The sequence below is a fragment of the Zingiber officinale genome, chromosome 6A, assembly GCF_018446385.1.
Source record: "Zingiber officinale cultivar Zhangliang chromosome 6A, Zo_v1.1, whole genome shotgun sequence".
NCBI classification, from domain to species: domain Eukaryota; kingdom Viridiplantae; phylum Streptophyta; class Magnoliopsida; order Zingiberales; family Zingiberaceae; genus Zingiber; species Zingiber officinale.
Window position 1 is genome coordinate 102,411,994 of NC_055997.1, and position 17,268 is coordinate 102,429,261.

At 39.4% G+C, this 17,268-nt stretch overlaps 1 protein-coding gene across 1 annotated transcript; it reads right to left on the reverse strand.

The window, feature by feature from the left end:
* Positions 1 to 321: 321 nt before the first annotated feature.
* Positions 322 to 1,959, reverse strand: LOC121995102. The gene is made up of 2 exons (XM_042548930.1): positions 1,543 to 1,959; positions 322 to 888 (listed from the first exon to the last, which is right to left on the reverse strand). Exons 1-2 carry the CDS (start codon positions 1,957 to 1,959, stop codon positions 322 to 324), a joined length of 984 nt encoding a protein of 327 aa, XP_042404864.1.
* Between the last annotated feature and the right edge of the window lie 15,309 nt (positions 1,960 to 17,268).

Sequence of the window (17,268 nt, forward strand, 5' to 3'; positions counted from 1 at the left end):
ATCCTCTTACCGCCCTGTCTGATCTATTTTTAGCCCCGGCCTGTTATCCTGATCTGTCAAACATTTGTTAGCCCCGCTTCTTCTTCTTCAGATGACTCTTTAAACTCGGTAAGACCGCAAGTAGTTAGCACTCCAGGGTTGATCTAACCTTTTGCCCTGATTATCCTTCAAATAATAAGCTCCAGACGATAATTTCTTGATAACTTTGTAAGGCTCATCCCACTGCGGTGCTAACTTGGCCACATCTCCCACAGGCTTAACTTGCTTCCAGACCAGATCTCCTTCCCCAAAGAATCGAGGAATCACTCTTCTGTTATAGTTCTACCTCATTCTTTCTCGATAGGCCTCCAGCCGAGCTGCCGTCCTATCACGGGTTTCACTAATGAGATCCAGTTCAGTCAACCGTCGCTCTGCGTTTCCTTCATCGTATAATGTCCTCCTGACTGATGGCACTCCAATTTCTATGGGTACTACCACTTCGTTGGCATAAACCAGATGGAATGGTGTCAGACCGGTACTTTCTCGGGGTGTTGTACGATAGGCCCATAGGATGCTCGACAGCTCTTCCACCCAATTACCTCCCACATGATCCAACTTAACCTTCAGGCCTCGTACTATTTCTCGATTAACCACCTTGGTCTGGCCATTGCTTTGTGGGTATACCATTGAACTGAAGGCCTGCGTTATACCAAACCCTTTGCACCAGGCCTGGATTTTTTTCCCTTGAAATTGCCTTCCGTTGTCTGACACCAGTTTGTGCGGAATACCGAACCTGCAAAGAATGTTCTTCCATAGAAATTGGATGACGACATCTTCTGTGATCTTGGCCAGGGCCTCTACTTCCACCCACTTAGAGAAATAATCCACCGCCACCAATAAGAAACGTCTCTAACCCGGAGCCATTGGAAATGATCCCACAATATCTATGCCCCATTGATAAAAAAGACATGAAACTATAGATGTTCTTAGCAGAGCCGTTGGTCGATGTGTTAAATTTTGATATGTATGATTAGGATAGGCAGATATTTACCAGTTTGTGAGCATCCCTCTGTAAAGTAGACCAGAAATACCCAGCTAGGAGTATCTTGTGAGATAATGACCGACCGCCTACGTGGTTGCCACATCATCCCAGATGTATTTCTCGCAAGGCCTGGTCCGCTTCCTCTATACCCAAGCATTTAAGTAAGGGTCTAGAGAAGGACCTCTTATAGAGCTGATCCCCGATCATGACATAAGCATGGGCTTGCTTCCTGACCAGCCGTGATTCTTTTGGGTTAGTCGGTAAGATACCCTGCCTAAGATAGTTGATCTTGGGCGCCCGCCAATCAATAGTTGCTTCCCTATTGTTCTGTAAATCTATCTGAGCTATAAGGAAGGTTTGTGCCGTTGACCGGTCCAACACCCAAGTGGTTAAGGAACTGGCCATCTTTGCGAGCTCATCTGCCTTCTCATTCTCTGCCCTAGGGATCTTAGTTACTGTGATTTATGCAAATTCCTTTTCCATCTTCTCATAAGCTTCCCGGTATCACAATTTATCACAACCTCAGGCCTGACCCCAGGTAACTCCTCTGTAGACCAGGCGAAGACATCCCGGTTATGGATCAAGCATTGAACTAATTCTTCCTTGAGAAGAGGGGGCAGATCACTCGCCAAGCGAGTTAAACTTTCAGGGCGGTCAACATATAATTGCACCTCCTCCCAAGGGATGGGTTCTTCAGCCATAGCCAAAGGCTCTTCTTGAACAGTATGGATGCCCCCATATTGCATCCTTTGATTCTTCCTGGCCTCCACCCGCACCATATCAATGTAACATCGGCGAGAGACCCTCTGCTCTCCCCTGACTTCCTCGACCTGCTCGCCCACGGGGAATTTGATTTTTTGATGAAAGGTAGAAACAACGTCCCTAAATTCGTGCAGGGCGGGCCTTTCCAGGGATATGGCCAGTTTAATCTGACCCATTGGCTTCACCTCATTGCTTGTAAATCCATATAGAGATGTAGCCACAGGCTGTCAGTGGCATCGATCTGTTAGAGTGTATACTAAAAGCCTAGCTTTTGGTATAAACATTTATCTAGAAATAAGAATCACATTGGTCAAATGTCTACATTTATGATAAATGTAGTTGCTCAATTAATTTATATTGTAGATAACATGGTGTGTGGTGTCACACACAGAAGATCATGTTATCGGTTCCTTATAAATTATAAACAGTAGCTCACGACTAAGATGGAAAGGAACAAACCATTGGAAGGTCGTAGTGTAATTAGGTGTTAGTTTATCTTAACTATATAATTACACTAGTACACTTAGAGTGTATTGAGTAGGACCATTTGAGGTCGTTCTTTTTATACTGACTTTATAAAAGAACAAAGACCTCAGTTATTATGGAAGTGTGTGCTCTTAATCCTAATATAATAACAAGCACATATATTTGATATTTATTTCTTTAATTTATCAATGGGTGAGATTTAGTTCGATGAATCAATAAGCCCGATAAGTTGGGAAATGATATCACTTATAGTGTGTGTTGTTGATTATAGAAGGAAACTGTGTCCTAGTGATACTAGGTTGATAATGTCCTCAAGAGGAGCTCATAAGGATTGTCATGTTAAACCCTGCAGTGGACATAGTCCGACATGATAATAAGGTTGAGTGGTACTACTCTTGGACTAAGAAATTAATTAAATGAGTTGTCAGAACTCACTTAATTAGTGGACATTCGATATCTTAAACACGGAGACTAACACACTCATAATAAGAAGGAGCCCAAAATGTAATTTGGGATTGGTGCGGTAGTTCAATGATAGTTCTCTAGTGGAATGAATTATCATTGATAAAATTAAGTTGTGTGTTCGGGGCGAACATGGGATGCTTAATTTTATCGGGAGACCAAAACCAATTCCTCCTCTCGGTCCCTATCGTAGCCTCTTATTTATAGAGTACTATACCCACATATACACACCTTCTATACCCACCTAAAGGGGGCCGGCCAAGCTAGCTTGGGAACCAAGCTAGGGCCGGCCTAAGCTTGGGTTTAAGGTGGCCGGCCCTAGCTTGAACCCAAGCTAGTAGGGCCGGCCATAATTAATTAAAAAGAAAATTTAATTTTAATGTTTATTATTATGTGGAAGATTTAATTTAAAAGAGAATTAAAATTAAAATATCTCTCTTGTAAAAGATTTACAAAAGATTAAATAAAGAGATTAGATCTCTTTCCTTATTTGTAGATTGGAGAGATGTTTTATTTTCTCTTTAAAATTATTCACATGTTAATAAAATTAAAATTATAGATATTTCCTTTTATTAACCATGAAGAGATTTTAAAGAGAAATTTTATTTTTTAAAATTTCCGAAAACAAATAAGGAAAGTTTTAATTGTTGATTGAAACTTGTCCAATTTGCTTCCTATTGATTTGGCCGGCCATCATTGTTTAATTGGGGAAATATTATTTTATTTTTCTCAATTAAATCATGTCAAGGAAATTAAGGAAAATTTATTGTAATTAAATTTCCTAATTTACCTAGGCCAAGGAATATAAAAGAAGGGGTGAGGGTGCCTTCACAAGACAACATCTATTATTCCTCTCCCTCTTTTGTTCCTTGGTGTGGCCGGCCATCATCTCCTTCTCTTCCTCTTGTGGTGGCCGAATCTCCCTCTCCTTGGAGTTCTTGTGGTGGCGGATACTACTCGGAGAAGAAGAAGAAGAAGGAGAAAGCTAGCATCTCTTGGAGCTTGGTTAGTATTTTGGTTTTTCTCCTTGGTAAAGCTTTTCTTTTGTGGCCGAACCTTGCTTGGAGGAGAAGAAGGTGGTTGGTGGTTTCTCATCTTGGAAGATCGTTGCCCACACAACGTCCGAGGTTAGAAGAGGAATACGGTAGAAGATCAAGAGGTTTTTTCTACAAGGTATAACTAGTAATTTCTATTTCCGCATCATGCTAGTTATTTATGGAAATAATACCAAATACAAGAGGCTTACGTTCTAGTATTTCGAATATGTTTTTTCGAAGTTGTGTTATTTTGTTTCTTTCTTTTCCTTGTGATTTGATTATTCTCTTTGGTTAACCTAAAGTTATTTTAGGAAATTAAATATTAGCTTTCTATTAAAGGTTTTGTCTAGTCGGTGGTGGTTGCTCCCATATCCAAGAAGGTCATGTGCCTCGCCACGTCAGTACTGGGAACCTTTTATGGAAATTAATATTTAATGGAATTAATAACTTAAAGAGACTTGGGTAGAACGTGTTAAGTTCCGCAGGAGATCCAAGTCAAAACCTAAAAGAACAAATAGATTAAGTTTTGGATCAAACGTGTTAAGTTCCGCAGGCAATCCAAAATTTAATTTAAAAGAACACATGGTAGCTAGAAAAAGGTTCAGACCTTTGTACAAAATTTTTGTACAGTGGAACCTATAGGTTTTCCGAGTAGCAACCAACAATTGGTATCAGAGCTAGGGTTTTGCCTCTGTGTATTTGGTATTAGTTTAATTATGCACATGTCATACATAATTTAGGCAGGATAATAGTAGGATGTGCTAACTTTGTGGATGCAGGATCCAACTATTATGGCTTATAGTTTTATGTGTGTGATTGGACCCTTGGACATGTCAAGGGCATTTATATGTGTGTGCATGATTGTATTATAAAATACAGCAGAGGCGTATTTAGTTTTATTAGGATTTTATTTTTGATCTAGATACATGTACATTCCTTTTATGGAATATAGGATCAAAATTGTAAAATTCTATTTATGTCACGGATCGAATCTTGCAAAGCGTGGAACCTTCTAAGGACCAGAGGCGCAGCGGAACAAGGAGCAAGATGGATGCGACAGCTAGACCCGGTGGCGGTGGCCAAATATGGCAGCAGCTTGGGATGACAACACACGGAGGACAACTAGAGATAAAAGCCATAATAGTTGAAAATTAGATTTTCTATTTATTGCTTTTATATTGTGCTATGTGTGCATGTTAGTTTACAAGTTTAGTAGGCTAGCATAGTTAAAATTCCTCATTAATAAATAACTAAGTGGGAGAGGGATTTTTAAGTAAATCCCATGGTCTCCATTACTGGTTTGTAAGTGATGCAAACAAGCTTGCGCGTTGGCTCTGAGTGCCTTCCTCCATAACGGATGAGCTTGTTTGCGGATCACTAGAACAGACTTCCATTTTTGGATGACTATAGGAAGTTAATTAAGAGCATGTGATCTTCCCCAACGGAAGGGGCATAATCTTATTAATGGACTTAGTGTCAAGTAATGGTATACACTTAGACACATCTAATAGTATCCTCCCCATCGGAGTCACTGCTATTATTTGTGTGACCAAATGAAACCAACTATTAATTTGTCATAAAACTAGGTTGGCAAGATAATAAAATTAAAGGGTTAAAACCCCTCTTACAAATGATTGATTTTGTATACGTCCACACTAACGTGGCATACAAAATTAACGGTGTTTGAGATAATTTTATTTGTCATAAAGTTACGTTGACAAGATAGTTAATGGGTAAAACCCTCCTCTTACAAATGTTGATTTTGTATAAGTCCACACTAACGTGGCATGCAAAATTCACGGTGTTTTGAGGTGTTGGTAAATTTAAGTAGTATTTTTAGAGGAATCAATATTATTTTAAATTTAGAGTCTTGACCAAATATTTGATTAAAGATAGACCAACTATTAATTTTATTCGTCATAAAGTAAGGTTGACGAGATAATAAAATTAAATGATAAAATTTCCTCTTTGAATTTGTATACGTCCACACTAACGTGGCATACAAAATTCATGGGGATTTTTAAGGAGTTGGTCTTAACCAAATATTTTTGTGATTCTTAGGAAGATGGTCAATCCCTAGCTGATATACTTTAGGATAGACTTAGTGGTCCCAATTATAATTGATTGGAAATAGAATTTGGACATTAAGGTAGGTCCTCTTAGAACTAAGAACAATATAGGTGTATTTTATTCATTAGTTGATACATGTTTAGTGGAGTTATCTACCGGTACCTGGTGTGTAGATATGGGAGCCACTGATCATGTCTGCAATTCATTGCAGGGTTCCAGGAAACCCGACAACTAAATGAAAATAAAAAACACCGTCCACATGGGCACTACTGCAAAAGTAGCAGCTGTTGCAGTGGGAGAGGTTTATTCTCTAATAGGAATAAAATTTGGATTATTAGGAATTGTCTTTACATACTAAGTTTAGAAAGAACCTGATTTCAGTTTCTAAACTATTATAGAACAGATATTGTGTCTATTTTGATAACAAAGTTGTTATCAAGAAAAATAGGCAAGTTATCTATTCTGGTATGTTGGTTGACAATTTATAATCCAATAACTCCCATGATGCAACAAATGGAAATTAATAACACATCTTCTAACTTAAGAGAAAGCAACCTTCGAAAAGGAACCAATTATATCTTTGACATCTAAGGCTAGGTTATATTAACTTAAGTAGGATTCAATGGTAGATGATGAACTTTTGGGTTCATTAGTAGTGGAAATCTTTCCAACCTGCGAGTCTTACTTGGAAGGAAAATAACCAAGAAGCTTTTAAGTCCAAGGGGTATGGAGTCAAAGATATGTTGAAATCGGTTCATTCTGATTTGTGTGATCCTATGACTATCCAGACAAGAGGTAGTATTGAATATTTCATCTATTTTATAGACAACTATTCAAGATACAAATAAATTTACTTAATGTACCGCAAGACTAAGTACTTTGATTAGTTCAAAGAGTACAAGGCTGATGCGGAGAAATGTTAAAGTAAATATCACTATGGTAAGATCGTAGTGGCAAGTACCTCTTGGGAGAATTTAGGAGTCACTTATCAAAAGTAGGGATTCAATCCCAACTAACTGCACCTGGTACACCCCAACAGAATGGTGTAGTAGAAAGAAGGTAAAGGACTCTTATGAAATAATTAGATAGATGATGAGTTATTTAGAAAATTACCAAATTTGTTTTAAGGATAAACTCTGGAAACGAAAGTGAACATAGTACCTTCCAAGTTAGAACTCTCTACTCATATAGAATTGCTGAATAGGTGAAAACCTATTTTAAAGCATATTCGGATTCGGGTAATCCAGCACATATATTAAAGAGAGACAATGATAAGTTAGATAGGAGTTCACTTGTTTGTAAGTTATCCTAGATAAACAAAAGTAAGTTTATAGTCTTAAAAATCAGAAGGTCATTGTTAGCATCAATGACTGATTTTTTAGAAAAGGACTATATAATGAACCACGTGCTCATAAGTAAATTTGTTCTTAAGGAAATAATAAAGGACATGTCTAACCTAGTACCAACTGTACAAGATGAGATATCACAAGAAAACTGCAACATGTATCACAAATTGATACACAATTACAGAAAGTGTCTTATTGTAGTGGAGGGTTGTTATGCAACCTAAATAGGTTCATGTTTTGGGAGAGTTTTTGGACTCGATCCCTGGAGGGCATGAACCTGATCTCCGGTCATATGATGAAGCACTCCAAGATAAAGATGCAGCATCTTGGCAAAGAGTAATGAATAAAAGAATTAGAATATATGTATTCTAATAAAATCTGGAAGCTTGTAGAATCACCAAATGGTGTAAAAGCCGTTGGGTGTAAAAAGGTCTATAATAGGAAAAGAGGGATAGACAGGAAGGTAGTAACTTTCAAAGCAAGACTTGATGAAAAAGGAAACTTTTTCACTGGTAGTCATGCTTAAGTCTATCCGGATTCTTTTATCTATTTGGCAAGTGGATGTCAAGACAGCATTCCTTAATGGAAGTCTTGAAGAAAGCATCCATATAAAGCAACCAGAAGGGTTCATTGCAAAGGGCTAAGAGCATCTTGTGTGCAAGCTCAATCAGTCTATGGACTGAGGCAAAGCTTCAAGGTCTTGGAACATCCGGTTTATCAAAGTAATCCAGATCTATGGATTTAGTAACCGGATAAGTCTTGTGTATACGAAAGATGTGATGGAAACGTGGTGGTATTTCTTGTACTATACTTAGATAACATTTTTGGTAGTTGGAAACAATATCAAAATGTTGTCAGAAGTAAGGGTATGGTTGTCCAAACAATTCGATATAAAGGACTTGGGAGAATGTATATATTCTTGAGATCAAAGTAATAAGGGATCGCAAGAAAAGAATATTTTACTTATCCCAAGCTTCATACATCGGAAAAATCCTTGCTCGTTTTAAGCATACAAAACTCCAAGAAAGGTTTCTTACCTTTTAGGATGGAGTAACTTTATCTAAAGATATGTTTCTGTAGACATCAAAGGAGATAAAGGAAATAAAGGCAGTTCTTTATGCTACGGCTGTTGAAAGCCTAATGTATGCTATGCACGAGATCGAAATCTGCCGGCATAGTTAGAAGATATCAGTAACCCTAGACAAGGACAGTGGACTGCAGTAAAGCATATATTGTAGTACCTTAGAGGCACTAGAAATTATATGCTAGCTTACAAGGCAGTTAATTTAGTCCTTGTGGGTTGCATGGATTTTGACTTCCAATCGGATAGGGACAATAATAAGTCGACCTCGGGGTTTTGTGTTTACTTTAGGAGGTAAAGTCATAACTATGGAAGAGTGATAAGCATAGGTGTTTTTCTGGATTCCACCATAGAAGCTTAGTATATGGCAAGCCTCTGAGGTAGCCATAAAAGCTGAATGACTCAATAACCTCAAGATAGACTTAGATATGATTTCTAGTTTGTCCAAAGATTATTACAATTTATTGTAATAATATTAGTGCAGTAGCAAACTATAAGAAACCATAAGTCTATAAAGGCAAGTAAACACAATAGAGCGCAAGTACCACCTAATACGAGAAATCGTATAAACGAGGAGAAGTTGTTGCTACCTAGATTGCATCAGGTGATGACCTATAGATCCTTCCACCGAGGTCCTTAAGGCAAGAGCTTTTGATGGACATGTTGAAGGGTTAGGAATCAGATGTATGGCAGCAGATATAGCAGCTTAGTCTTTTAGTATAAGTGGGAGATTGTTAGAGTGTATACTAAAAGCCTAGCTTTTGGTATAAACATTTATCTAGAAATAAGAATCACATTGGTCAAATGTCTACATTTATGATAAATGTAGTTGCTCAATTAATTTATATTGTAGATAACATGGTGTGTGGTGTCACACACAGAAGATCATGTTATCGGTTCCTTATAAATTATAAACAGTAGCTCACGACCAAGATGGAAAGGAACAAACCATTGGAAGGTCGTAGTGTAATTAGGTGTTAGTTTATCTTAACTATATAATTACACTAGTACACTTAGAGTGTATTGAGTAGGACCATTTGAGGTCGTTCCTTTTATACTGACTTTATGAAGGAACAAAGACCTCAGTTATTATGGAAGTGTGTGCTCTTAATCCTAATATAATAACAAGCACATATATTTGATATTTATTTCTTTAATTTATCAATGGGTGAGATTTAGTTCGATGAATCAATAAGCCCGATAAGTTGGGAAATGATATCACTTATAGTGTGTGTTGTTGATTATAGAAGAAAACTGTGTCCTAGTGATACTAGGTTGATAATGTCCTCAAGAGGAGCTCATAAGGATTGTCATGTTAAACCCTGCAGGTGGACATAGTCCGACATGATAATAAGGTTGAGTGGTACTACTCTTGGACTAAGAAATTAATTAAATGAGTTGTCAGTAACTCACTTAATTAGTGGACATTCGATATCTTAAACACGAGGAGACTAACACACTCATAATAAGAAGGATCCCAAAATATAATTTGGGATTGGTGCGGTAGTTCAATGATAGTTCTCTAGTGGAATGAATTATCATTGATAAAATTAAGTTGTGTGTTCGGGGCGAACATGGGATGCTTAATTTTATCGGGAGACCAAAACCAATTCCTCCTCTCGGTCCCTATCGTAGCCTCTTATTTATAGAGTACTATACCCACATATACACACCTTCTATACCCACCTAAAGGGGGCCGGCCAAGCTAGCTTGGGAACCAAGCTAGGGCCGGCCTAAGCTTGGTTTAGTCGGCCCTAGCTTGAACCCAAGCTAGTAGGGCCGACCATAATTAATTAAAAAGAAAATTTAATTTTAATGTTTATTATTATGTAGAAGATTTAATTTAAAAGAGAATTAAAATTAAAATATCTCTCTTGTAAAAGATTTACAAAAGATTAAAGAAAGAGATTAGATCTCTTTCCTTATTTGTAGATTGGAGAGATGTTTTATTTTCTCTTTAAAATTATTCACATGTTAATAAAATTAAAATTATAGATATTTCCTTTTATTAACCATGAAGAGATTTTAAAGAGAAATTTTATTTTTTAAAATTTCCGGAAACATATAAGGAAAGTTTTAATTGTTGATTGAAACTTGTCCAATTTGCTTCCTATTGATTTGGCCGGCCATCATTGTTTAATTGGGGAAATATTATTTTATTTTTCTCAATTAAATCATGTCAAGGAAATTAAGGAAAATTTATTGTAATTAAATTTCCTAATTTACCTAGGCCAAGGAATATAAAAGAAGGGGTGAGGGTGCCTTCACAAGACAACATCTATTATTCCTCTCCCTCTTTTGTTCCTTGGTGTGGCCGGCCATCATCTCCTTCTCTTCCTCTTGTGGTGGCCGAACCTCTCCCTCTCCCTTGGAGTTCTTGTGGTGGCCGGATACTACTCGGAGAAGAAGAAGAAGAAGGAGAGAAAGCTAGCATCTCTTGGAGCTTGGTTAGTATTTTGGTTTTTCTCCTTGGTAAAGCTTTTCTTTTGTGGCCGAACCTTGCTTGGAGGAGAAGAAGGTGGTTGGTGGTTTCTCATCTTGGAAGATCGTTGCCCACACAACGTCCGAGGTTAGAAGAGGAATACGGTAGAAGATCAAGAGGTTTTTTCTACAAGGTATAACTAGTAATTTCTATTTCCGCATCATGCTAGTTATTTATGGAAATAATACCAAATACAAGAGGCTTACGTTCTAGTATTTTGAATATGTTTTTTCGAAGTTGTGTTCTTTTGTTTCTTTCTTTTCCTTGTGATTTGATTGTTCTCTTTGGTTAACCTAAAGTTATTTTAGGAAATTAAATATTAGCTTCTATTAAAGGTTTTGTCTAGTCGGTGGTGGTTGCTCCCATATCCAAGAAGGCCATGTGCCTCGCCACGTCAGTACTGGGAACCTTTTATGGAAATTAATATTTAATGGAATTAATAACTTAAGGAGACTTGGGTCGAACGTGTTAAGTTCCGCAGGAGATCCAAGTCAAAACCTAAAAGAACAAATAGATTAAGTTTTGGATCAAACGTGTTAAGTTCCGCAGGCGATCTAAAATTTAATTTAAAAGAACACATGGTAGCTAGGAAAAGGTTCAGACCTTTGTACAAAATTTTTGTACAGTGGAACCTATAGGTTTTCCGAGTAGCAACCAACACGATCTACATCTCCTCGAATGCAGTTCTGAATAGAATATTGATCGAGCTCTCGGTGTCAATGAAAACCCGAGCAACTCGGCTATTGGTAATGATAGCTTTGATGATAAGGGCATCATCATGAGGCAGCTCCAGACCTTCCAGGTCTGTCGGCCCGAAGCTGATAACAGGTCCAGCAGCCTGCTCTTGGCTGCATCCAATAGTGTGAACCTCCAAGTGACGCACATGGGACTTGCGCGCTCTTCCCGAATCCCCATCAGTTGGCCCTCCAGAGATCATACCGATCTCTCGAACGGCGACGTTGCCTCTATTCTCGGCTTCCCGCGCTCCTTCTGGCTTTCCCCCGACCGGGTTGATGAGTACTGGGCCCTGCTAGGTCGGGGCGGGGTTGCCCGGCCTGTCTAGCCACGGCTCGTTGCTCTTCCATAATCTTGATGACTTGAGGGGCTAGCTCGGGCGGAGGTAAGCCTAACTCTGCAGCCCGCTTGGAGTCCCAAGCAAACTGGAAACAATGATTAGTATCATGAGTACGAGATCGATGATAGGTGCAATACCGAGTATTCCACGACCCAGGTCGGGGAGCATGCACGACTGTGACTCGGGGAGCTGGTCTGATCTCCGGCCCGGGATGGAAAGTAGGTCTGGCTTCCCGAGCGCGCGGCAGAGGTTGAGTAGGTGGTTGAGGCACCCTTCTTTCCGGCTTGTTGGTAGAGGGAGGTGGTCTTTCGACTTTCCTCTAAGCCGCTTGTGCTTCTTCTACTTTGATGTAGCAGGCAGCTTTCTCCACCATCTCATCAAAAATTCGAGTGGAATTTTTGTTGAGATCTCTGAAAAATTCTCCCTCTCCTAATCCATGAGAGAAAACACTCATCAGAATCTCCAAAGTGGCGGTGGGGACATCCTGGGCCACTTGATTGAAGCGGTTGATATAACTTCTTAAGGGCTCAGCCGACCCTTGCTTAAGAGCAAAAAGACAATGATCCGTTTTCTGATATTTTTTGCTGCTGGAAAAATGGCGAAGGAAGGCCGTCTTGAAATCCAAGAAACAGGTGATGGATCCCTGTGGTAACCCATCAAACCACTTTAGTACAGAGCCAGCTAAAGTGTTCAAGAAAACTCGACACTTGACAGCATCACTGTATTGGTGCAATAGGGCTGCATTTTTAAACTTGTGTAAATGCTCTTCCGGGTCTTTGCTCCCGTCGTACTCTCCGATCGACGGGGCTCTGTAGCCCTTAGGCAATCTCTCATTCAAAATCCTAGCCGAGAATGGTACTCTTTCATCCGGGTCTTCTGGAAACACTTCCAGTATGATGAGAGCCTTCCCTTTCTTCGAATCTCTAGGCAAGGAGCTTTCATCCATGGAGACTTGAAGCTGTTCTTTCTTAAGGCTGAGGCCATGGGGCTTTGGCTAATAATACTCCACATCGGGCTCGCGATAAGGAGCCTGAGGAAACCCCTTAGGTTGTTTTCTCTTAGAGCCCCGATCTGAAACAGGGAGGGGCTCTTTGGAAGCTTCAGCAGGAGCTTGGCGCGGTCGTGAGACAGTCGCTTGCTTCTCGGAGGTGGCTCGCCTCTTATCCTCCTTGAAGAGTTCGTATTCACCGGCGGTTATGATAACATTGATGCGGCCAGACTCCTCCATCTTCACGTTCTGGAACAGGTTGTTGTGTTCCCACAGACGGCGCCAAATTTCATCTCGTCCGGAAGCTGAGTCGGATGAAGGCGGGCCTTGATGTACTAGAAGTTGACGGAAATTTGTTGCGGCGTCTGATCTACCTAGCACCCCTCGAAAAGGTTCGCCCAGTTGGCTGATGAAGGAGGATGATCAGGACGATGACACTGTAGCTCTGCGCACACTCAGACGAACCCACGAGTCGTTAGACACCAGAAACCAGGGGAAAAGTCCCCGGGCCAGGCCCTCCGAGGCTCAAGTCAGGTACTTTTTTCTCCAGAAAACACAGAAAAAGGACGAAAAGTAAAGACTAGTGAGAAATGACGAGTGAGCGTACCTGCATAAGGGACAAAGCATCCCTTTTTATACTGCAACGGCTGTTTCTGGGACCTGGCGGGTATCAGGGAATGTCGGCTGTCAGGCTTTGTCTGGCGATGATTGACACGTGGCACTTCCTAATAGGTTGGCGGCAAAACCAAAGGCGTAGTGAGCCCCGACTGTTAGAATATTCCTCGACACACTGATTATTCTCTGATAGGCAGTTACGATTCCTTGGCTTGTTTGTCCTTTAGTGCCCGAACGCTGGGCCTGCATTCCGAGATCTGTACTCTGACTTACTTCTGTATGCTGTTATCCGTGGCTCATACGTTCCGACCTGCATGCCAGGTCTGTGTCCCGACCTGCTTCGATCCGCTGCTATCCATTGCTTGTACATTCCGACCTGCACGCCAGGTCTATGTCCTGACCTGTTTCAATCCACTGCTATCCATGGCTTGTACCCTGACCTGCCTCTGCTGTTATCCATGGCCTGTACGTTCTGACCTGTATGCTAGAGCTATATCCTGACCTGCCTCTGCTATTATCCATGGCTTTTACATCCCGACCTGCACGCCAGGTCTGTTTCTCGACCTGTATCCGTCTACTATTATCCACGTATCCATCTCATCTGCCTTCATCCATTTTCTATAATGCTCAATCTCCTCTTCACTAGAATCATCATTAGGTGCATTAGGGCAAGCCTCTAAAAGTACATACTTGAAACCTTCAGCAGTCAAGATAATGTCTAAGTTTCTTTTCCAATCTATATAATTAGGACCAGTAAGTTTATTCTCTTTGAGAATAACAGCAAGTGGGTTGAAGGCCATTTGAAATCCTAAGAATCACAAAATAAACTTGGTCAATACTATAAATTTAGAATAATATTGATTCCTTAAACAATATTATTTAAATTTACCAACACCTCAAACACTGTGAATTTTGCATGCCACGTTAGTGTGGACGTATACAAAATCAAGCATTTGTAAGAGGAGATTTTACTCATTAATTTTATTATCTTGTCATCCTAACTTTATGACAAATAAAATTAATAGTTGGTTTTCCTTTGGTCACACAAATAATAACAGTGGCTCCGTTGGGGAGGATACTATTGTGCCCCTTCAGTTGGAGAAGATTACACGCTCATAAATAATTTCCTATAATCATCCATTTTAGGAAGTTTGATCTAGTGATCTACAAACAAACTCATCCGTTATGGAAGAAGGCACTCAAAGCTAACACACAAACTTGTTTGCATCACTTACAGACCAGTAATGGAGACCGTGGAATGTATTTAAAGTTCCTCTCCCACTTAGTTATTTAAGGTGAGGAATTTTAACTATGCAAGCAATCATCACATATCACACACATCATAGTAAATAAAAGTAATAAATATGGAAATTAATTTTTCAACTATTATGACTTCTTCCATCACTGTCCTCCGTGTGCCACCCGCCCTAGTGTTCATGTCGTTGGGTCTATCAAGCTGTTAGTTAGAGCCCTAGAGCCAATCATTTGATGATTGTTGTATGGACTCATTGTATCATATTCTAGTATATAAATAAAGGCATTTTTATGGTTATTATACTTACTTGTATTGGTTCCAAATAACTAAGTATAATAGCATCCTTGAGTAGAACGTTCTTATCTATATCAATCGATTGGTTGAATCAATAGTGAGATGATATAGAGAACACTACTCTTAATCATTCCTAGTCAAGTATTAACATTTAGGGACAATGTTAATGCGACGAGACTAGCATGTAGGTCAACTCGATGACTTGATATCACAAGTCATGGATATGAAGATATCAAGTTGACACATGGGTATGCATTGGAGAATGTATATTGAATGACCCGCCATGAAAAAGTATCATGGATAGTTATATGAATGTCATATACTTTCTCATGTACCTATTAGTATGACTATTAGTCCTTGGACCTGAAGTCACCATGATTCCCTACATAAGGAGTTGCATACTTTAGCTTAGTCAAACTTCACCCGTAACTAGGTGGACTATAAAGGCGATTACTGGTATGTAACAAATTATGCGGAGGGATGTGAGTGATGTAGATGGGATCTATCCCTCCTATATAACAGGAGTGACATCGTTATTCTTGATAGAGTGAGACCACTAAGTGCATGGCTGCGATGCCCAAATGAGTCAATATGAGATATTGAGCTCATTTGATTATAGTGAGTCTACTTGGAGTTCAAGATTTAGATTGATCAGAGGATGACACCGTCTATGCCTCAAATGATCAACCTAGATGTTAAGGATAGAAGGACATTGCCATATATTGTGAGGAGTCACAATTAGTAGTCACAAGGTGATGTTGGATCTCAACATTCTTGTAACTTGGGTAGTAATGGTGTGTTGCTAGATATCGCTCATTACTTATGCTTCTAAATGGATTTAGGAGCATTGCCAACGTTACAAGAACCTATAGGGTCACACACAAAGGGCAATTAGATGGAGATTAGGTTCATATGATGAACCAAGAGGATTAGGTTCATGTGATGAACCAAATTGGATTAAGAGTAATTCAAATTAAATTAATTGAGTTGGACTCAATTTGATTCATGTGTTCAATGGATCTAATTTAGATTATGTTTCATTGAATTAATTTAATCAACGAATAGAGATTCATTATATTAAATTGATTTGAATCAAATGGTTAGATTTGATCAACCATGGGAGAGAAGTGGTCAAGTTTGACTTGACTTGAGAGGGAAGATGAAAGGTCAAGTTTGACTTGACCATTGCCACCTCATTTGTGAGTTGGCATTAGGTGGGTCAATGATGATGTTCCACATCATCAAGGTTGACTTATTTGTGTGCCACATCATGAGGGAGATCAAGAGTTATGACTCTTGATATCCCATGGAGGTTTAAAACCTCTCCTTGAAGTGACCGACCACTTAACTCATTGTGAGAGTTTCATTTTGTTTTGTAACTCCATCTTCTTCCTCCTTGCTTTCTTCTTCTCTCCCTCTCCTCCACCTTGGCCAAAACCTCCTTGAGTGCTAGCACACTTAAGAGGTTTTTCTCCACCTAATTGTTCGTGTGGATACACATAGTGGGGTGTTCACTTGACACCCTTGAGATCCGACACCTTTTGGACAAGCGGGATAAGCGAAGGGCTTCGCTACAAAGGTATATCTTTCTTCCATGTAGATCTAAGGTAGATCTAGGATTAGAGAAACTTGTACACGAAATTACGAAATTTTTTATCTTCGCACGGATCCGGTGGAATGAGACTTCGGGGTTTCCGCAACGTAAAAATCGGTTTTTGCGGCTCGAAAGTCCCAACACAAGCTTCATTTTTTCCTGTGCCTCTGGTCCTCCATTGGTACCATGCCTTGTAAGGATACGATCCGCAACAAAAAATAAATTTTTACATATATCGATCCTATATTCCACAAGGGAATGTACATGAAGTTTATATCGAACAAAATGTAAAAACCCTAGGTCTAATACAACTCCTGCTGTATTTAATAAGTACAATCATTCACACACATAAAAATGCCCTTGACATGTCCAAGGACCCAATCACACACAATAACAATAAGCCATAATAGTTGGAGCCTGCAACCATAGAGTTAGCATATCCTACTAGTATCCTGCCTAAATTATGTATGACATGTGCATAATTAAACTGAAAACCAAACACACAGAGGCAAACCCTAGCTCTGATACCAATTGTTGGTTGCTACTCGGAATACCTACTGGTTCCCCTGTACAAATTTTTTTGTATAAGGTCCAAACCTTTTCCTAGATACCATGTGTTCTTTAGAAATTAAACTTGAATCACAAGCGGAACTTAACACTATTGATTCTAAGTTTAACTTATATGTTCATAGAGGTTTAG